The sequence below is a fragment of the Gopherus evgoodei genome, chromosome 2 (genome assembly GCF_007399415.2).
Source record: "Gopherus evgoodei ecotype Sinaloan lineage chromosome 2, rGopEvg1_v1.p, whole genome shotgun sequence".
NCBI lineage: Eukaryota > Metazoa > Chordata > Testudines > Testudinidae > Gopherus > Gopherus evgoodei.
In genome coordinates, this window is record NC_044323.1 from 35,663,953 (window position 1) to 35,687,022 (window position 23,070).

At 40.9% G+C, this 23,070-nt stretch overlaps 1 protein-coding gene across 2 annotated transcripts in view; it reads left to right on the forward strand.

Moving 5' to 3' along the window:
• The window catches only part of C2H10orf67 (chromosome 2 C10orf67 homolog), a 123,343-nt gene that overhangs the window by 50,850 nt on the left and 49,423 nt on the right, over positions 1-23,070 (forward strand). For both annotated transcript variants that reach the window (XM_030550369.1, XM_030550370.1), the window contains 3 exons: positions 18,375-18,506; positions 19,510-19,589; positions 19,666-19,731. In XM_030550369.1, coding sequence (XP_030406229.1) covers positions 18,375-18,506; positions 19,510-19,589; positions 19,666-19,731 — 278 coding nt within the window. The remainder of the gene's footprint in view (positions 1-18,374; positions 18,507-19,509; positions 19,590-19,665; positions 19,732-23,070) is intronic.

Sequence of the window (23,070 nt, forward strand, 5' to 3'; positions counted from 1 at the left end):
ATAGTCATGGTAGTGAGATTTGTTAGGAGGGACTCGCAAATAAGCATAGTTCAGTTGTTTTCCAGCTGAAATGTGGCAGCCCTAATACAGCAACCTGAACATAAGAACATCAGAAAACTACTCTGTGCAGAACTACTCTAGATAGTTAAGTCACAGGCAGACTGCAAAGAGCTATGTAGCAGAGTGGACCTCTGCTCCTGCCCTGAAGAGGTTAAAAACAGCCCCGGGGAAGGGGCTGGGGCTGGAGAAAGCAGCCTTTAAGCTGGGGTGATTGGGGAAGTGGCTGCAGCTGGGGCCATGCCCCAAACTGAGCCACAGGGCCTAATAAGAAGGCCAGGGAAGCCACGAGCAAACAGTCTCTCTCTGACTGGAGAGGGAGACAGGCCTGGCTGCTCCGGGACTCACCCAGGGGACCTAAAGGAAGGCAGGGCTGGGGGAAAAAGCCTTAGGAGCTGGGAAGCCCTAGGCCAGCAACTCCCCAGGCTGCAGGGCTTAATTCAAGGCCTCCAAGGTACTGGGCTTGCAGAGGGGCAGCCGGAAGGTGGGTAAAGGCAGCCAGGCCAAAACCCCTTTGCCTATGATGAGTGGCTGATACTGCAGTCTGCCCCAGGGCGTGGGGGCTAGACAATGACTGGGCAGTAGCCAATACTGAGGCAAATTGGGGATAGTGGGGTGGGGTTCCCCTGGGAGGGGGGAGACCCAGTTAAAGGGGCACTGAGGTCCAGGGAGGGGCCCCGGGCCAGCAGAGGACAGGTGGATCACCGGCCTACAGAGGGTGCTCTGTAGCTGGAATCAAGCTAATTCCCCGAAGTAACCAGCAGGAGGTGCCGCGGGGGTGAGTCCACATGTTCACAAGCTACAAACGGATCTCTCAAAACTGGATGACTGGGCAACAAAATGGCAGATGAAATTCAGTGTTGATAAATGCAAAATAATGCACATTGGAAAACATAATCCCAACTATACATATAAAACAATGGGATCTAAATTAGATGTTACCATTCACGAGAGAGATCTTGGAGTCATTGTGGATAGTTCTCTGAAAACATCCACTCAGTGTGCAGTGGCAGTCAAAAAAGCGAACAGAATGTTGGGCATCATTAAGAAAGGGATAGATAAGAGAGAACATATCATACTGCCTCTATATAAATCCATGGTACGCTCACATCTTGAATACTGTGTACAGATGTGGTCACCCCATCTCAAAAAAGATATATTGGAATTGGAAAAGGTTCAGAAAAGGGCAACAAAAATTATTAGGGGTATGGAATGGCTTCTGTATGAAGAGAGATTAATAAGATTGGGATTTTTCATCTTGGAAAAGAGACGACTAAGGGGGAATATGGTTGAGGTCTATAAAATCATGACTGGTGTGGAGAAAGTAAATAAGGAAGTGTTATTTAATTATTCCTCATAATACAAGAATTGGGGTCACCAAATGAAATTAATAGGCACAGGTTGAAAACTAACAAAAGGAAGTATTTCTTCATACAACGCACAGTCAACCTGTGGAACTCTTTGCCAGAGGATGTAGTGAAGGCCAAGACTATAACAGGATTCAAAAGAGAGCTAGATAAATTCATGGAGGGTAGGTCCATCAATGGCTATTAGCCAGGATGGGCAGGGATGGTGTCCATAGCTTGTGTTTGCCAGAAGCTGGGAATGGGTGACAGCGGATGGATCGCTTGATGATTACCTGTTCTGTTCATTCCCTCTGGGACGCCTGGCATTGGCCACTGTCGGAAGACAGGATACTGGGCTAGATGGACCTTTGGTCTGACCCACTATGGCTATTCTTATGTTTTTACGTTCTTCATTTGGGCCTATCACCCTCAGGGAAAGCCTGTCTAAAACTTACAGGGCGTGTCTACATAGCAGGTTACTGTGTGGCAGGTAGTTGTAAGCCAAGCCATATTCCAGGACTTTTAGGGTATCTCTACATTGCGATAAAAAACCTACAGCACCGAGTCTCAGAGCTGGGTCAGCTGATTCAGACCATCTGCAGCTGTGCTGTGGGTCTTTTATCACAGTGTAGATGTACCCTTAGTGTGCTTTAGCAGTTTCCACACGGGACATTACTATGCAGGCAAGCTGGTGTGCTGTAGATTAATACCCTAGTTTGCCATGCAGTAAATTGCTGTGTAAATAGGCACTTTAAAAATAACTGAAAGAATCTAAATAATGAGATTTCTTTTTAATATTATAGGTATACTCCGAATTTTCTTTATACTAATAGTAATATGCAACATTTTTGATTACCTTTGTCTCCCCTATTCTCTGCCTGTGGCACATAGTAGTGTAGTGTCCTGAGGGCTGTAATACCCAGGTCTATTTTCAATTGTTGAGTTTAGTATTTGAATGCTGGGTGGTGTTGGTGACTTATGATATACAGGAAGTCAGACTAGATGATCTGATTGTCCCCTCTGGCCTGAAATTTTATGACTATGACATTTTCAGATTTGTGCATAGCATTTGTCCCCAACCTTCAAACAATAACAATATCCATCTTGTAAAATAAATCTATAAATTTGAGATAAATCTGTCAATCAACAATTAAAATATATTAACTAATCTTACTACAATGCACCTATCCGTACTCAAAGTATATCTCAAAATATTAATTAACTGTTGACTCTCTTATCAGGGGGTAGCCGTGTTAGTCTGTATCCATAAAAACAACAAGGAGTCCGGTGGCACCTTAAAGACTAACAGATTTATTTGGGCAAATAAATCTGTTAATCTTTAGGTGCCACCGGACTCCTTGTTGTTTTTGTTGACTCTCTTGAGGTGAATATTAGGATTTATTGACTGAAGAGATAAATACTGACCAATGTGAGGGTTTTTTTTGTTTATAGCAGGGTGAGGCTAAGAATATAGGGCCAGATTTTTCAAGATATTTAGGCACCTAAACATGCATACAGTGGGATTTTCAAAAGCACACAAAAAATTAGGCACCTAGGTGCTTTTGAAAATCTCACTATGTTTCTAAATACCTTGAAAAAACTGGCCCATTGTCAGGTAAATGTGATGGCTGCCGGAACCCTTAAACTTTGCAGTCCTTGCAAAGAATGATTTGTGTGTGTGTGTGTGTGTGTGTGTGTGTAACCTTTTGCATGTGTAGTTTTTATTTGGAATGAGATGAGGACTCCACCTGTTTACATGAGGGTGTAATGAGCATGTGATGTGAGAGAAAATTAAATTATCTAATCTTGATGTACAGGCTGTTATACTCAACATACCCTTGTCCCTCTTTTTGTTGAGCCAATGCCAATATTTCTCTAGAAAAAAATCCTCATTCACTTTATGCACTCAGATTCTCAACCAACCTTACAAAAATAAAATTCAAGCCTGATTTATCAACAAAACTAAAACTAAATCATCAGCACGTTACCAGTCCTCGCTGAGGGACTGTATGACTCAGGGATTTGCTATAGGGATACGGTACCATCCGCCTTTAGGGTCACCAGTTTTAATCTGGTTCATGTCAGCACAGTTACTGAAAGCAATTACTGTCTGATGACTCACTGATAGTCTGTGTGAAATGAACTGGCAATCTCAGTCCAGATCATTGGCTGGCTCCCTTCATTTTTCTTCCTCTTTACATGAGGCAGACACCTTCTTGCATAATTATAGAAAGGTGACTGTAGAGAGGGAAAATATGGTATCTGATAAGTTTGTTCACTATATCCAGGTTGTCCATTATAATAAATCCCTCATCGTATTTGTTATAAATAGAGGTACGTACTGAGAAAGAAATACACACATCTTTAATATGTTATTTTAAGAGGGTTTTTTTAGTTATATATGGTTAATATTTTTCTAACAACTGAGTGTCCCCCCTAAATAGGGATGGTTGGCAAGTATGACTCCATAACCTGTTAAGATTAGTAATTTGAATTATTCAACCTAACTGTAGGGAGGTAGCAAAGAACCTAGTCTAACAGAAGAAATCTGAAAGTAACTATGTTTAAAGATGATGATTTTGAACTGTCTTCTGTACATCTCACTAGTTCCCGCTCTTTACCAAAGAGTGTGTAGTGAGTCTGACTGTATAGCGAGACTCAGGCTAACTTGTCTGGCCTTTTGGACCGTAAATGAATAATACTGTTATTCAAAATTTTGGTTTTTAGAAAAAAATCTTTTTGTTTCAGACAAACAAAATTCTTACACTAGTGGTCTTCCTTAACTTTTTCAGAGAACTTTATTTAATATCTGCAAGAAAAAAATTAGATGCCTCTTAGTGAACAAAAGATTTATGTTTTGTTTCATCATTTCTAAAGACATATTGAATTTAGGATACACAAAGGTTTTCGTTTGACTTCAGTTTGCGGTAATCCTTGATCTTCCTAAAACTTCAAATAATAGCACATAGCAAGCAAGTACTTAGAAGTTAATGTCTAAATTGATGTATTAATCACCTTAACTTTTTCAAAGCTGTATTTCTTACAACAGTTATTTGGTGTATCTTATTAATCATACTTATATTTGGAAATCCATGGCATTTGGTGGGAACAGCACACATGCTGAGATAAACTGAAGTTGAGGCAGGACTGGAAGGAAGGACAGAAACAGTGCCAGCTAACTGAAATTTAGAAAATGTTTCAAAGCAGGATTTGTTGGTATTAATACATAAAATACAGTATTGTTGAGTTTGGTGTTTGCTATTTTTAAGTGTATGTCAAATAAAACATTACAAGCATGGAGGTATATCAGGTCAGGAGTGAGTTGCAATGACAATGCCTTTATTCAAGTATTTCTTTAATTATTATTTAGATATTTCAATAATAATAAGACACCTATCTTGGTGCCCTAATACACCATTAATTGTACAATGAAACAAGGGCTGGCCTTACCATGAGGCGAACTGAGGTGGCCACCTCAGGTGCCAGACTATGGGGGGGAGCCACTAGGACCCAGAGTGTAGAAAATTGTGTCTGCTGCTGGTGCATATGTATTCTCTCTGCTCTAGATGCACAGAGATGGTGGAGTGCTGTGCTGGAGGAAGGCAGGCACACGAGATATAACAGACAGGCAGGAGAAAAGGTGAGAGGGAATAACAGAAAGCAGCAGGAGCTGCAGGGAGAGAGAGGAGGAGGAGCCTCTTATGTACCTCCCTAGCACCCCCAGGAGCCTGGACTGATTAGGGAGCTTCTCAGGTAGCTTCCTGTTTGCTGCTGCTTCCCTGAACCCACTTGAGGAGAACCGGCAGTCAACTGAAGTAGTAGGAGCCAGTTAGGCCCTTAAGACGCTGATATCTTCCCTCACTCAGGCCCTGCTACCAGCCTGCTTATTTGTCCCCTTCAACTGAGTGTTGAGAACCACTATATCTGGCACAGAACAGCAGTCATGAGTGAAAGAAGAAAATACCCCTCTAGGGCAGCATTCAGAAAAAGAAAGCAAGCAAAGGAAGCTTTTCTATGTAAGCAGGAAGGAGCTCTCCTGAGATACACAGACACAAATGTTCACGGTGAGACTTCCGGCCCCAGCGAGGATATGAGTGGTGAGTAGATGTCTGTCTTCCAGTTAGTCAGAGTGCAGGTGACCTGGCAGCTACTGCTGCATCCATATCTCCATCTCAAATGTATGTAACCATGCACATTCCTGAAGAATAGTGTAGATCAGAGAAGAGTGTGGTGGAGGCGCAAGAAACAGCTGCTGTTGAGTTTAGTTCTTTAAGTCTAGATGATCCAGGACTGTGGACCCACTTGAGCAGTAGCCTGAAGGACTTCCTTGTACTGCATGGGCCGCAGCAAGTGAAAAACTTCATGTTCCCCAAAGACAATGAAAATAGAAGTTTCCATCAAACACATTACTGGCATGAAATCCCCAACTGTTACAAAGTGGAGAGGCCATGGCTTATGTACTCAAAAACCCAGAATGCTGCATACCGTTTTTGCTGCAAACTCTTCCAGTCTAATGTTCCAGCCACATTGGGTTCTACAGGAAGAAAGGACTGGAAAAATCTGACTGGAAATCTGGCATGCCATGAGAAGGCAGCAAATCACCAGAGAGCATTCCATAGGTGGAAAGAGCTTGAGATGATACTAAGGTTAAAGGCCACCATAGATGATCAGCATCAAGAGAAGATTGCATCAGAGCCTCTTTATTGGCAAAATGTTCTGAAAAGGCTCATTGCCATTGTGAGAATACTTGCTTGCTACCCAAAACTTAGCACTGTGTGGCACTTCAAATCAACTGTATGTGCCAAACAATAGAAACTTCCCTAAAATTGTGGAGCTGATGGCTGAGTTTGATGCTGTACTCCAGGAGCATCTAAGAAGAATCACCACCCAAGAAATCTACACACACTACTACCATGGAAAAACAATTCAAAATGCGATCGATCATACAGTTACTGGCAACAAAAGTCAAATAGAAGATTGTGGCATATCTGAAGTCAGCAAGATATTACTCTGTTATTCTGGACTGCACACCTGATACCAGACATATGGAACAAATTACTTTAATGTTGCGTTTTGTAACAACAGAACCTAGTGAAAATATCCCTGCAATAGTGACTGTCAGAGAGCATTTTGTAGAATTTATTGACATTGTTGATACTACAGGAGCTGATATGACAAATGTGCTTCTTAAAAAGCTGGAAAATACGGGAATTGCGATAGCTGACATGAGAGATCAGGGCTACGATAGTGATGCCAACATGAAAGGAAAGAACAGAAGAGTGCAGACTTGGATCCAAGAGTTAAACCGTCGAGGTTTTTTTTTTCCCATGCAGTTCTAAATCATTGAACTTGGTGGTCAGTGATGCAGCATCAGCTTCTAGTGAGGCTGCTGCATTTTTTATGTAATTCAAAGCATCTATGTATTTTTCTCTGCATCAGTTCATCAATGGCAGATTTTGAAGCAACATCTGGAAACATCCTCTCTGACACTGAAACCACTGAGTGCCACACGATGGGAAAGTCGAGTGGAGGTGATAAAGCCTATCAAACACTAAATTGGGATGAAAGATGATGCTATAGTTGCCATTATGGAGGCTGTTCATGGGAGAACTTCAAATTTCTGTGTGACTTAGTGTTGTGGCATGACATACTGTTTGAAATAAGTGTTGTAGGCAAGAGACTCCAAGGTGTTGACCTTGATATATCTGGAGCAATGGAACAATTGGACAAAGCAAAGTCATACCTACAGTCTTACTGGTCAATGAGGATTTCAAAACGTTCTGAAGAGTGCACACGAGTTGGCCGAGGAACTTCACACTGAAGCTATTTTCCCACCCATTCAAGAATACAAGAATCACTGAAAAAGAAGACATTTTGATTATGAGGCATGGGATAATCCCATGAGACCCCAAACAACATTTCAAAGTTGAATTCTTTAACCAGGTGCTAGATTGTGCAATAGTCAGTTGAAGAATGTTTCATGCAGCTCAAAGAACACAGCAGTATATTTGGGATGTTGTATGATATTCCAAAATTCCTCATATACCTGAAGAAGACCTACACCAGCAATGCGGGGCACTGGAGACAGTGTTGACATATGATGACATGACCGATGTTGATATGAGTGATTTAGGTGATGAACTGAAAGCCCTTTCAAGATACATTTCAGCAGGATCAACTCCAAAGACTGTTCTGGAATATATGTGCACAAATAAGATGACCACCCTCTTTCCCAATGCTTTTGTTGCTCTGTGCATACTTCTAACACTTCCGGTAACAGTTGCCAGTGGAGAACTCAGCTTCTCCAAGCTGAAATTAATAAAAACACATCTACGCTCCACAATGACGCAGGAGACGCTGGTTGGCCTTGCAACCATCTCAATAGAGCATGAGCTGGCCCAGACTGTGCACCTTCAGCAGGAAGCAATTCAAATCTATGCAACCAAGAAGGCATGGAAAGCACCACTTTGATTATTCAAACAGATAAAAATGCCAAGAAAAGTTACATTTGCTGTTCAGGTATTTGAAAGTTAAGTGTTACTTAAAATTTTTGAACAAGGCATTCTAAGTTGTTAGTTCTCCTTTATTGGGGTAGGTAGCAGAGCAGAACCATGAGAGGAATAGAAAAGGAAGAAGGCAGAACTGAGACCTTTCAAAGTTTTGGCCCAAGCAAGAGGGCATGGGGGCGTCATTTGAGGTCCCCGCCTCAGATGCCAAAATGTTGTGGGTCTGCCTTGAATGAAACCCCAGCAGTATTAAAGTAATCATTTCAACAGGTATTCACCTATTAATCGCATAATTAATTGTAATTCATTATTTTAAACACTTGACAGCCGTAAATTTTATTTCCCTCCTATGCTTAAATTTAATTCTTTGAGTAGTGAGTTCTAAAATGCCTAAGCAATCCTCACTGGAGTAATTATCATTATTGCTTTTATCAATTATCATTACTACTTTTATTACCATATTATGTTTCGTCATTCATTATTTAAAGTGGTACAATCAGTTCTTCTAGAATGTAAATTTAGCTTGTACATGCCTTAGCAGTTCCAGTTTAAAACAACAATATTAGTTAAACACATAAGTCTAGAGTCCAGACACTGTCTAGATTAAGGGTGCTTATTTTCAAATTGTATTTTTAATTATCTCTGTAATATAACTTAAAATTTGTTTGAAACTAATTGCAGTTCAAAGTTTGATACTAATAGTAATGATGGAGTCAAATGTTAGTGAGTCATGTACGTGATTGTGATCGGTAAACATAAATGCCAAAATAATTAGAAAAATAAATTCCCGTTCTTAATAAGAGGAAAAAAACTTCATCACTTATGTTAAAATTAAGAAAATACATTTTTAGAGGAGTGAAAAACAGTTGACTAAAATAGAGTAGATAATGGCAGTAACACAGAGTATGTCTATTAGAGAAAGTTAGCAGATTTTATTTATTTCTACTAAAGATAGTATACAACGTATCAAACTTGTGTTTCTGATATCTGTGTTAAGGCTCCAGAATTGTTACCTCAAGGCTTGGGATTGGGAATATCTTGCTATATTATCTTCTGATTGTTCTAAACTTATACCTACACTTAAAATATGTCTTTAATTAGTGTTTGCATGTATATATATATTCTTTCTTTATATAAGAATTAGATACAGTACTCTTGTCAGCTAATTTCTTAGTTATTATCTGCAAAAAAAATTAGAGTTTTCAGGTGCCTAAGTAGCCCCTGGAATCACAGTTAAAGTTGCCCCTCCCCACCACCAAAATCTGAAATAGTACCCCTGTTTCCTCCTGGCCTGGTTCATGTCACCCGTGTGTGGTTCCCTGCCACATAACTGCTGCAGCTGCATATACTCTGGCCCAGGCTGATGATGATTAGGTTTGCAAACTGGCTGGGGCTCAGGAGCCACATAGACCCAGCATCCATACCCCTTCCCGCCTACTGCCTCCTCCAGCTGCTGCTAAGGACAGAGCAGAAGGTGTCCGGGTAAGGCCTCCTACAGTACCTGTGCTCAGTTAAGCCCTTCTTGCACTGAGGCCTCCTGCTCCAGAGTGATCACAGTGTGAGTTGTTGTATTATGGCTATGAGTCTCCAAATCTTCCAAATATCCTACTGTGCTATGTGAAAATGGCTAATTTTAAATTGTAATACAGTACATTCTCCCATTTACAGTAGTAAGCTACTAGTATTATTTAACCAGTAATTATTTCCAGAAGTTTGCATTTATGTATTATTGTTATTATTGTTATTATTAGTATTATAAGTTTATTTATTTATTGGCTTAGGTTTTTTCCTATTGATTTTCCGTGAATAAAAGTTGCACCAGTGAGTTGCCATAGATGAAGTTTAAAACTGATCTGTCAGTATGTATTCTCCTTTTGGGGATAACATAGATAAAACATACATTTAAGTGCATAATCTTTGTGGAGAAAAAAGCATGTGTGCCCACAAGATGTATGCAGCCCCTCCCTGCAGTTTTCTATCTAGCCCACCTCAGCTCCCTCACCAGGAAGAGGATGGAGCCGCCCGTGTTCTAGAGTTATATTCATAATAGTTGTCATTCCACCACGTTTCCATTATTTCTCAGGCTGTACTCCTGCTGATTACATTTTAATGAATTCTTGTAGCCTTTCAGTCTGGCTATCATGATTCAGAACAGAGTAAGGACCCCAGATTTTAATGTGCTGAATTAAAAATTGACCCACTTAGGGCTGTATTGTAAGTGACCCTTGCGTGAGTGTATAAGAGAAGGAAGGATGCATAAATTCTCCACCCCCATACACTCTACACAAGGGCTGGGCAGTTACAGTCTCTGCACTTCACTGAACAAGCCCATAGACCAAGAAGAAGTCAGATCCATGGCTCTGACCCCTCCTCACTGGCCTCATACATCAGAGAGGCTCTTCACTGCTCCCAGGCCACTGTATTCAAGATGCAGTCTGCCCTTTCATGAATAAAACAGTAAGCAGCAGTATCTGGGTTTTTCTGTTTGGTTATTTTTGAGGTGGGGTGGAGGGTATACACTGTAGTACATTCAATAAACTTAGAGAAAACAGACTACAATGAATGTTAAACACACACAATGTTAGCTCACATTTTGCTCAGTGTTTATATTGTAACACCGATTTAGATGAGTAATTTGTTCTGTAGATAGAGCACTGGACACCTGCATTCATTTCAGAGGTTTTCAAAAGATTTATGTGTGTATGTATAGGGATTATATTTACACAAGAAAATCTGCTTTGTTATTGAGGAAGATACTGAAAATAATAGGATACCTGTGTTACAGTGATACCTTCTGGGCTAATTACTTATACTGAAAATCATGTACTGGGCTGACTGGTAAAGAATATAAAGAATAGCATTATTATGGAAGCATAAGTCAGAGATGGAAAGACTTATTAGATCATTCATCTTCCTTGCTAATGCAAGATTTTTCTCTACAGAATAATGTTTTGTCTATTTGGAACAGAACTCATATTCAGAAACATGGTGATGGTGTGATACAAGTACCTGAACAGAGCAGAATAAATGTCTCCAGCAATAGGGCTTCCTTCTATTCCCCGGAGAGACTATTTCAAAGCCTAATGCTTCTCACTCTCAGTAAAATTTCCTTCTATTCAGCCAAAATTTTCCTTTTCATCCCATAACTCCTAGTAACACCCTAATACTGCCTTGGATAATTGCCCAACCTCCTTCATGTTTGTACTCTTCAAGTATTGTACACTAGTATCCTATAGCTCTGTAGTCATGTCATTTTTAGCTTTTAATCCTTCCTGATAAATTATTTCCCTCACTACCTCCTTCATACATTTTATTTGTTCCTATTTGCTGGATTCCCTCATGTTTGTCAGATCTTGCTGATCCTAAGGAGACAAGAAATGAATGTGGTATTCTATGTGTGATCTCACCTGAATCATCACTGAGCCATTTTTTATACCTGTCTTATTGGAAGTCAGTGGAAACTGTAGGTACACAACCTGCCTGAAGATCGGGCCACTTTTATTATGGTGGGTGTTGGTCCTTTGCTAGAATTATTGGGGTATACCTCAATCATTTCCCTGCCATTTGTGGGGGCCTTGGACATTGGTGTACCTCAGTCCCTTCTGTTCTGTGTTTGTGGCACATAACAGTCTAGTCTTCTGTGGGCTGTCAGACTTCGGTTTAATTTTAGTTGTTGGGCTAATGTGTGGGTGCTCGGTGGTGTTGGTGGCCTGCAATATGAAGAAGGTCAGACTAGATGATCTAGCGTTCCCTTCTGGCTTTAAACTCCCTGACTGCATTAGGCTCCTAAATCCACATTTTAGTTTCTAAATTTTATGAACCCAGATTTAAAAATGTTGGCCAGAATAAGCATAGTATTCTTCAAGGCTGTCATGAAAAAAGACTGCATTGGGGGGAAAGGAATTATTTTTGAAATTCTCAAAATGGGGAGACTCCAACCCAGATCACTATTGCTGGTCTTTATGGTACTATTCTATGTAAGTTAAAAAGTAGAACTGTTCCTCTAAAGCTCTCTGACATACAGGATATAGTTGAAGACACTGCCAACTATCTTCTAGCCCTGGCAGCTGTTCAGTCAGCAGTGAAGGCTTTGAATCCTTTAAAGGATTGGAGAGCTTCTCTAGACTGAAAATTAGTCATGTTTTAAAAACTAATACTTTTTAATCAACACAGTGTTAAACAGGACTTTGCAGCTAATGTAGACAGGGCAAGTCAGATTTAAAGCCTTCCTTTTTTAGGAGGAAAATGATCCAAGTTTTGTAAGCCCTTTGGGGCAGAGACTGTCTGTCTTGTTCTTTGTTTGTACAGCACCTAGCACAATGGAATGCTGGTCACGACTAGGGCTCCTTAGTGCTACAATAATTCAAATAGTTAATAATAATAGTTTCTTTTGTGTTACAAGAAAACTCGGGTTGCAGCATGCTCTTTCCTGTCTTTTCCTCTTCCCACCTTCTCCTAGGTTACATCTAACACCTACAAGCTAGGTTTAGTGCTGCAGTAAGTAGAACAAGAGTGGTGTCTGTCTGTCTCTCTGTCTATGTAAAACTTCAATTCCTCAACCTTACAATACCTTTGGTCACACTTCAGTTGCTAAAGGTTGTGGGTTTTGTGACTATTTACCTGAAATGTATGACATTTCTTTCCTGAAATAGGAGTGTGATAATAACCAGCAGGTTGCTATGCAGTGTTCTTATACTGTCCTGTTGTGGGAGAGCAGGAATTTTTTGTTCCTGATAAGTCAGATTCCCTTATTGAAGTTAAATCTTGTGACCCTTGTTAGTGGGCATTTAGATTTCCAGGAGAAGATATACTTTATTAGCAAGCTTTAGGGGAAGGCTCAGTGTCTCCATATATTGCCTGCAGTACTGAGATATTGTAACCATGCTAAACTAACAGCTTTGAATGACTTTCTCAGCTAAATACTGAGGGAGCACAGATGAAAAACAGCTATCAAAATAAACATATTTTAATAAAATCTGGCATTTCTGAAAACAGTTTTGTACGTGTGAAGCAATATGCCCTCACAATTCTAACTAAATAAAGGTTCATATAAGTAGACAAGTGTATAGAGGTATGTGCTTCCAAAATTACACTGTTGATACAGAGAGAGGATTTCCCATAAAACATATGGCCCTTGTAGTGTTCACATAAACAAATATTGCCTGGATCCTATGACTCTCAAGCAAGGGTCTGACCCACTTGTGAGCAAGTATCATGTTATCATAAGATGGTCATGAGCCTAGGCTGTCCAGAGATCAAGCATGTGTGTCAAGTGTGGTTGCTGAGAGCTCCTAGTGAAGAATATTCAAATGACTTATGGTTAAGGGATATGCCATCACTAATCCTTCTCTGAGCATTAATAAACAAAAACCAACACCTTGAAGGCACCTGAGAGTTTTTGGGCCACGGTAACTGAGTAGAATGAAAAAGATAATGACAAGATGGTCATTAAGAACATCCAAACCCTAGCCGTGTTTTGTTGAATTGATCAATAGGGGAGCAGAAACTTGTATTAGTTTCAGCCTCACCAAGGCATGCATAACATTTAGCTAGTCTTTTTGGAATGAGGGATGTGTCTGACAATAATAAATAATTATAAATTTATGACTTTTGGGACACTAAATGAGAAGGCAATAATACTGCAAATGGTTGCAATAAGTGCCAATGCTTCTTGGAATAATTGTCAGTCTTGTCTGTAATGTAAATACATCTGACATAAATAAGAAAAAAAATATGTTAAAGTTAAATGTTGTTAAATATAGTTTGAATTTTCCAAGCAGCAGTCTATATCCTTGAGTTCCAACAATGCAATCATCACCTTTTTGGCCCAATTGGATTGGTCAATATTCCTTCCAGAGTTATCATTATTCTTTAGTTATCCCAAGAGATCCTTGGAAAGGGGAAGGGGTTTCATACACCATTCAAACCTCAAACTTCTGACCAGTTTAGTATTGGTTTTCATATGTTTCAAAGAGGTTCATTGCAATCATCTTTGGCCAAAAGGAGAGTGGCTGTGATGCAGAGACTTGAAGGTAAAGACTTAAGTGGACAAATAAAGTCAGGAGAAGAAATGGACAGAAATTTTCAGATGAAACAGAGTTTTGTTGGAAAATGCCAGTTTGTTGAACCCAAAATGTTTTGCAATAACATCTTGGGTTTGATGAATTTTTGGTGAGTCAAATGCTGAGTTATGATTGAACCTTGATGAAACCCTGCCAGCTCATCAAGCTGCTTGATCTTCCAGGATCTGTGGCTCTGAGACAGCCTCAAGACCAGAAATCTCAATCTTCCAGGGTCTGCAACTCCATAGCAGGCAACCACGCCAGAACTTCCAGACTCCATGCCATGGAACTGGGACTCTGAAAGCCACGGGAGCTCTGACTTTAACATGGACTCAGCTCCCAACCTGGAAAAAGGGAGTCAGGAAGTGCTGAGAGCCCAAGTTGATCTGAGGATCTAAGGACTTACATACTTCCTGCCATGGATCTAGGACCCTAGAAGTCCTGGGATAAGCTCCCAGGATCTGTAGTTCCCGGGCATCCCTGCTTTGTGGACTGTCCTGGGGCAAGAAGTCCAGGGCTTCCAGCTCTTAGGCAAGCAACTATGAAACTGACAATAATATCAGTTTTACTCAGCAGGTGTTAAGGTGCGGGTAGGGTGACCAGATGTCCTGATCTTATAGGGACAAGTCCTGATATTTGTGGCTTTTTCTTATATAGGTGCCTATTACACTCGCTGTCTGGTCGCCCTAGGTGCAGGGAACAGACATCCTATTGGAAAGACGATGTGGCATTGTTTCCAATAAGATAATTTTCAGGATTTCCAGTTCACAGGAAATTTAATATTTGTTTTGATTAATTCTGATTCAGAACAAAACCAAATTTCAAAAAATTGAAATTTCCTGTGAACCAAAAATCCCACATGTCTGCCAGCTCTAATCAGGAGAGAGAACATCAAAACACCTGATGGGATAAATGACCACATGGGATAGGTGGTTATAATTAAAATATGGGAAAGGAGGGAATAGATCACTTTAAAAGAGAACTGTGTGAAGTTAAAGTAATTTATAAGGTCAGAATTTCCTAGCAAGTAGTGCCCTTTGGCACTGCATGTAAACTTTACCTATGTTCTTGCCTTTCTTTCCCCCATGATAGTTCTTGGTGTGCTACCTTACAAATCATTCCATTCTTTATTATTGCCATAATGAGCTGGAATTCTACAATGCCCACCAGTTCCTCAAAGTGCCCTTCTGGTAACTGGAGATTATCAGGATGTGGAGATTCTCTGGCTAGGCCCCTTTTTTCCCAGCCATTCCCTCCCACTGCCTCAGCTGGGAAGAGAATTGGTGTAGGAGCTTTTACAATGGCTTTACTCCAAATGAGGATTCATTTGTAGAAAACCTCTGAGGAGAGGGAACAGATCAAATGGCTTTATAACTGCCTTACACCATTCTAGCATGGCCCAAGATCTGGCCAAATGTGTATATAGCTACAGTAGGCTTGATTCTCCTCTCTCAGACCTGGTCTACACTAGACATTTAAACCAAATTTAGCAGCGTTAAACCGATTTAACCCTGCACCCTTCCACACAATGAGGCCCTTTATATTGATATAAAGGGCTCTTTAAACCGGTTTCTGTACTCCTCCTCGACGAGAGGATTAGTGCTGAAATCAATATTGCCATGTCGGATTAGGGTTAGTGTGGCTGCAAATCGATGGTATTGGCCTCCGGGCTGTATCCCACAGTGCACCATTGTGACCGCTCTGGACAGCAATCTGAACTCTGATGCAGTGGCCAGGTAGACAGGAAAAGCCCCGCGAATTTTTGAATTTCATTTCCTGTTTGCCTAGCGTGGAGCTCTGATCAGCACGGGTGGCGATGCAGTCCCAAATCCAAAAAGAGCTCCAGCATGGACCGTATAGGAGATACTGGATCTGATTGCTTTATGGGGAGACAAATCTGTTCTATCACAGCTCCATTACAGAAGACCAAATGACAAAGCATTTGAAAAAATCTCCAGGCTATGATAGACAGAGGCCACAACACAGTGCTGTGTGACAAGCATAACGGAAAGCCAAAGAATCAAATGGACGCTCATGGAGGGAGAGAGGGAGGGGGTACTGAGGACTCCAGCTATCCCACAGTCCCCGCAGTCTCCGAAAAGCATTTGCATTCTTGGCTGAGCTCCCAGTGCCTGTAGGGTCAAACACATTGTTCGGGGTGGTTCAGGGTATGTCTCTTCAATTTACCCCCCACCCCCGTGAAAGAAAAGGGAAAAAAATCATTTCTTGACTTTTTTCAAGTCACCGTATGTCTACTGCATGGTCCTGGTAGACGCGGTGCTGTGGCACTGAACAGCAGCATCCTCTCCCCTCCCATCCCCGGTGGCAGACGGTAACAGTACAAAATGACTGATAGCCGTCCTCATCATCCTGTGAGTGCTCCTGGCTGGCCTCAGTGAGATTGGTCAGGGGTGCCTGGGTAAAAATAGGAATGACTCCCGGTCATTCCCGGCAAATGGTACAGAATGGCTGGTAACCGTCTTCATCATAGCAACTGGGGGCTGAGCTCCATCAGCCTCCCCCCCTTTCATGTCTAAAGAAAAGATTCTGTACTGCCTGGACTATCATAGCAGCGGGAGGCTGGGCTCCTCTCCCCTGCCACCGTTTAATGTCCTGCCTGGACTATCATAGCAGCTGGAGGCTGCCTCCCCCTCATTTTATCTCACTAAAAAGTCAGTGTTTCTTATTCCTGCATTCTTTATTACTTCATCACACAAATGGGGGGACACTGCAATGGTAGCCCAGGACGGTTGAGGGAGGAGGGAAGCAATGGGTGGGGTTGTTGCAGGGGCACCCCCTAGAATGGCATGCAGCTCATCATTTCTGCGAGATCTGACACAGAGCGGCTGTGCTCTCTGGTTCTCTGGTACACTCGTTCTCCAGTACATTTGCCCCATATTCTAGGCAGGACTGACTCTATTTTTAGATAAAACATGAAAGAGGGAATGACCCGGGGAGTCATTCCCATTTTTGTCTTTGCACCACTGGCCAACCTCAGCGAAGGCCAGCCAGGAGCACCCATGACAGCAGCAGACGATACAGAATGACTGATAACCGTCATCTCATCGCCAATTTACAATGGCATGGCAGACAGTACAATAGGGATGGTACCCCTCTCTGCTACCTTGCAAAGGCAAATGAACGCTGCTGTGTAGCACTGCAGTACTGCGTCTGTCAGCAGCATCCAATACACATACGGTGACAGTGACAAAAGGCAAAATGGGCTCCATGGTTGCCATGCTATAGCGTCTGCCAGGGCAATCCAGGGAAAAAGGGCGCGAAATGATTGTCTGCCGTTGCTTTCACGGAGGAAAGAATGAATGACAATATTTACCCGGAATCACTCGCGACACTGTTTTTGCACCATCATGCATTGGGATTTCAACCCAGAATTCCAATGGGCGGGGGAGACTGCGGAACTATGGGATAGCTACGGGATAGCTACCCACAGTGCAACGCTCCAGAAATCGACTCTAGCCTCGGTACATGGACGCACACCACCGAATTATTGTGCTTTGTGTGGCTGCGTGCACTCGACTCTATACGATCTGTTTTACAAAACTGGTTTATGTAAAATCGGAATAATCCTGTAGTGTAGACGTACCCACAGATTCCTCATTTTCCTCAGTATAGCTCCATTGAAATTAAGGGATTTAAACCAGTGTAAAATCAATGTTGGGGAGAATTAGGCCTGAGACTGGTATGCTGACATTTTTATAATATTGTAATTAATCTTTACAATGAATTCAATTTGCAGTTTTCAAAGGATTAAACTGCTTTTCTTTATTTAAAAAGGTCTGATACTGCAATGTATCTTCACCTCCAACTATCCTTTAACTATCTGGTGTTTTCCCCTATCAGTGAACTGACCACACAGAGACCAGCATGTGTCCTCCAGAGAAAGTGGAATGTATCAGCAGCTGACAAAACAAATGGCTGGCTTGAAGTGGAGAGAGCCAGCATTCAGTACAATATGCTTCAGCAAAGTTGAAAGTTCAGTTGAAATAGGACAGATAATATAGTCAGTGGACCAGATTCATCTCTAGTGTAGACTTCAATAGGGATGAATTTAGCCCCTTAGAGTTTTATTTTAAAACAATGTAGCCTTTGTTTTGACAGATTTAGACTTGGTATAATGTTTAATTTACAGATATAATACTAATAAAATTTTGCTAAGTGTGTGGGAGAGTGGAACCATTGAGGTGGTTTAATTTGGGCATATATTATTAGTTTGAAACAACCGGTGGTATTATCCTTATTTGAAGTACAGTACCTGAAGTAATTATTGTGCTACAATGTCATTTTCCTAACTTGTTTTCTTAACTCCTGTGGATTAAAATGACCGTAAGAGTAAAACTGTTTTTCCTAGTGTACATAATCACCACTGATTCTTTGATTGTCAGATTCCAGCATTGAAAGAAAAAGATACCAAAAAAAAGGAGCCAGTGAAAAGTGAAATTACAGTGCCTCATGAGAGCAGAGAATCACAAAAGGAATATCACAAGCAGAAACAGAAGAAGAGTCCTAGTTATAAGGTGTTGTTTTTATTATTAAAATCCAACAAATTCTCTGTAAATATTTTATGTAGATTTCTTGTCCTTTGATACCAGTCTATGGACTGTTCAGAACCATTGCTTGTTAAACCTTTTAGTTACTATGGTAAAAATAATAATTTGCATTTCTATTGTGACTTTCATTCAACGATTTTGCACCACTTTACAGACATTCATTAATCTCCTGTGAGAGAAGTATTCTTATATTTGTACTACAGACAGGGGCTGCCCAGACGGAGGGGCAAGTGGGGCAATTTGCCCCAGGCCCCACAGGGGCCCCCATGAGAGTTTTTCAGGGTCCCTGGAGTGGGGTCCTTCACTCGCTCCGGGGGCCCTGGAAAACTCTCGCGGGGCCCGGGCCCCTGGAGCTTCTTCTGCTCCGGGTCTTCAGCGGCAATTCGGCAGCGGAGGGTCCCCTGAATCTTCTGTGCATCCCTGACTACAGACAGAAAAAATGAGGCACAGAAGGCCTAAGATACAAGTTACAAAAAGAATCAGTAACAGAGCTGAGAACCATGAATTCAGTTCTATGTTCTAATCACTAGACTGTATGCTCTCTACCAAAAGGCATAGTCCTTGCCCATAAGAATTTATAATCAAGGGTCTTAATCCTGCTTCCATTCAAGGGAGCAGAAATTTTGCCATTGATATCAGTAGGATTGGCCTTAGACAAATATGATATACATGACAAAAGTTAAACTTTACTTGTCTATGTTGCCATCTTTATTATATAGCCCTCCAAAAAGCTGTGAAATTGTAATGATTCTCAGTCACTCCGGACCTGGGTTGGCTTTGAAACAATGACTGGAGTTAAAAGGTTTTGTACTCTGTTATTAATTCCTTTAAATATCTAGTTTCCCTACCCTAACAGCCAAAACTAGAAGTATCGCTACCAAGAGTAAAATTTAGTATTTTTTGCATAATAAGCATAGAAAATAAATAATACATGACTTAACTTTTTGCAATATTTTTTGTACTTGAGAAGGAAGCAGAAAAAAGAGCATTACTTGCTGAAATTGAGAAGCTGAAGATATCTGAAGGTCAAGAGAAGCAACACATACAAAGGTATTGGTCAGAATTTTTAAGACATTCATTTAACTCTATAAATATTTTAACATTTTGTGGGTTTTTTTAATTTCAGTCTTAAAAATGAAGTTGAACAAATTAACCGAAGCTGGGCAAAGAAATTCCAAATTCTAAAGAAAAGGTATAGTGGTATTATAATATTGTCCATATTCATAGAAATAGCTCATGTCTATAATTTTGCAAACTATATAAGGAAAATATTAAGGGTATAGATATTTTGTAGATACAGTATTACTACAATGCAATCACCCAAGCATTTGCCTAGCTTGGTGTAGTATGCAATCTGGTCATAAGAAATGAGTCATTGGTTGGATAATATACTGTTGATCTGGTTGTAGTAATAATACATTCTTCAGGGGCAGGCACATTTGTACCATTAGTTTAACATTTATCAAGACTGTGGACAGAACACTGAAAATGTAATAATATATCTTTTTTTCTATCTTTAAAGTTGTTACCATTAAAATACCAACATTAACTACCAGTTACCCCACTACTTTATTAAAAATGTTATTTTCTATTCTAAGTATAAAGAAATGCTGCTGAATTTTAAATGTCCCAGTGAAATGATACCAGTGTAAAGAAAGTGAATGACATATAATATGGAGACAAAACTCAAAATGATTCACACACAAATGTTTTAATGACAGAACTAATGGTTGTGCTTTTAATGTACAGTTTTGAAAAATGTACCTCTGTGATATGCATAATGAATATACTAGATCCTGTGTATGTGTAATCACTTGGGCTATGGTGTAATTGAAAAAATAATTAAAAAGTAGATAAATTTACCAAGTTACCACCTATCTGTACCTGGCACAGGATCTCAGAATGAACTCAAGAATTCTTTTAAGCCTATTAAATACATTACATGAAACTGTTGGCTGTTCATCCCAATTAAGTGAATTTGCCTAGTAATCATACCCATATTAACTAATGCTGTTTGTTTTTTTCATTGAAGGAAACTACTATTTTTTCATGTTTCCAATATTCATAAGATTGCATATACATAGAATATTATCTAATAAATTAATTATGCACGTCATAGAAGTAATTTTAAAATTGCATGTAAAGATTATCATTATTTTGTCAGTAACAAATTTGAATATACACTATTTTAAGAATTCTTCCTATGTTCACACACCATTCACTTCAGCACATTGATCCTCTGATCCAAACTCATTTACACAAAGGGTTGGTGAGTGTTTTTTTGTTAAAGCCCTTTTATATCATGCTACAATGGGCCTCTATATTATGAATATTTTTCTCCTTTTTCTATTTCTTTTCTCTCCCCTCTCTACAGTTCTCCTTTTCCAGTTTTCTTCCTTTATTTTCATTTCCCTTCAGTCCTCTTAGATCAGAGATGAGCAAACTTTTTTGGCCCGAGGGCCACATCGGGGTTGCGCAACTGTATGGAGGCCTGGGTAGGGAAGGCTGTGCCTCCCCAAACAGCCTGGCCCCCACCCCCTATCCGTCCCCTTCCACTTCCTGCCCCCAACTGTCCCCCTCAGAACCTTCAACTCATCCAACCCCCCCGCTCCTTGTACCCTGACCACCCCCTCCCAGGACCCCTGCACCCTATCCAAACCCCCTTCTCCCTGTCCCCTGACTGCCCCGACCTCTATCCACACCCCTGCCCCTTGACAGCCCCCCTGGGACTCCCACCCCCTATCCAACCACTCTCTGCTCCTTGTCCCCTGACCACCCCCTCCCCAGACACCCTGTCCCTAACTGCCCCCCAGCCCAGGATCCCACCCCCTTATCCAGCCCCCCCTTCTCCCTGTCCCCTGACTGCCCACCCGACCCCTGTCCACATCCCCACCCCCTGACAGGCCCCCCAGGGCTCCCACTCTCAACCCTCCCTGTTCCCCATCCCCTGACTCCCCCCCCCAGAACCTCTGCCCCATCCAACCACCCCTCCTCCCTGACTGCTCCCCAGGACCCCTTACCAGCAGCAGGAGCTCGCAGCCACGACATCTGGCCAGAGCCAGGTGTGCTCCCCATGCTGCCCAGCGGGAGCGGCAGACCAGAGGGTGGCTCGCATGGCAGTATGGCTGCAGGGGAGGAGGGGGAATGAGGGAGGGGCCAGGGACTAGCCTCCATGTCCGGGAGCTCAGGGGCCGGGCAGGACATTTGGCCCGTGGGCCATAGTTTGCCAACATCTATCTTAGATCTTTATCCTTCACTACTTTTTCTCTCTCCTTCAAGGATCATATTCTTCCTCTTTTTTGCTTGTCTTTTCCTTTTGATCCTTTTACTTCTTCCCAGTCCCTCCTCTGCATCTCTTTCCCTCAGCCAACCTTCTTCTCTGTTCTGCCCATCTTCTCGAAGCTTCTCTCTTCCCTTCACTCTGCCACTTCTCCAACTGCAAAAGTCTCATGTTAGTACTCTTCATATTGGGCCTTCTGTTGAACTTATTAGATGGTGCTGCCATGTAGAGAAGTGTACAGAGTTGCCTAGTCTAAGGTGTGAGTAGTTCTCCTCCTATCCACATCTGATAGTATCATAAGATAAAGATGCACAAAAAACCCCAAACCTGACTAAACATGTTTAGAAAGACTTCTTGCATTGCATTTCATTGCTCCAATGAGTGGTGGTCACAATTATATTTATCTTAGCTACTTATATGCCCCCCAATTACTGTAATATATGAGCCATATTAGGAAAAAAGTACTATCATCATTATATACTATATGAGATCTAACTTGATGAGAAATGTAACGTACTCTCTTAATAGTATCACTAAGCACTTTTATAAGTTGAGCCTGCTAAAGTTAGAGGTGAACGTGTGGTTTTGTACATGTCTAATCACTTTAACACCATAAAAAATAGATTCATTTTGACAGATATTCTGTTTACAGAGAGGTACATAACCAGAATACAGGAAAAATCTTGTTTTGCCTCAGTTTTTCTGATATTTTATGGAAGTAGTGTGCATAATAAACTGTCTTTTTTTCCATAAAAATTTGACTACTAGAGTTTGGCAGGAACTGGTTTTCCCATCACCTTAATATTTTCAAGAGTTCAAATTTTTTCCCACCTCAAATCTGGATCAGAATTTGAAATCTTGAAAATACATGTGAAACAGAAAAACAATTATTTTGAGGGGGCTGGAGGGTAGTTAAAACAAAAGCTTTCATTTTGATAATTTCAGAAGTTTTCATTTTGGTTTTGACTTATTTGAAAAACTTTAATTTGGTTTAATTAGCTTACATTGCAACACAAAAATCAGAAACCGAATTTTTTAATTTTTACAGTTTAGGAACTTTTTTCTTGATTTTTTTAAAAAATCAAACGTGATAGCTTCAATTTTGACAAACTGTCCATTTTTGAAAAAAACAGATTCATTACAAAATTTCTGACCAGCTGTAGTGACTATCTGAAGAGCACACAGGCTTGAGCTTGCATTTAACCCTTTTGTTATTTTTATAAATTATATTTTTTCTTTATTATTCTCATG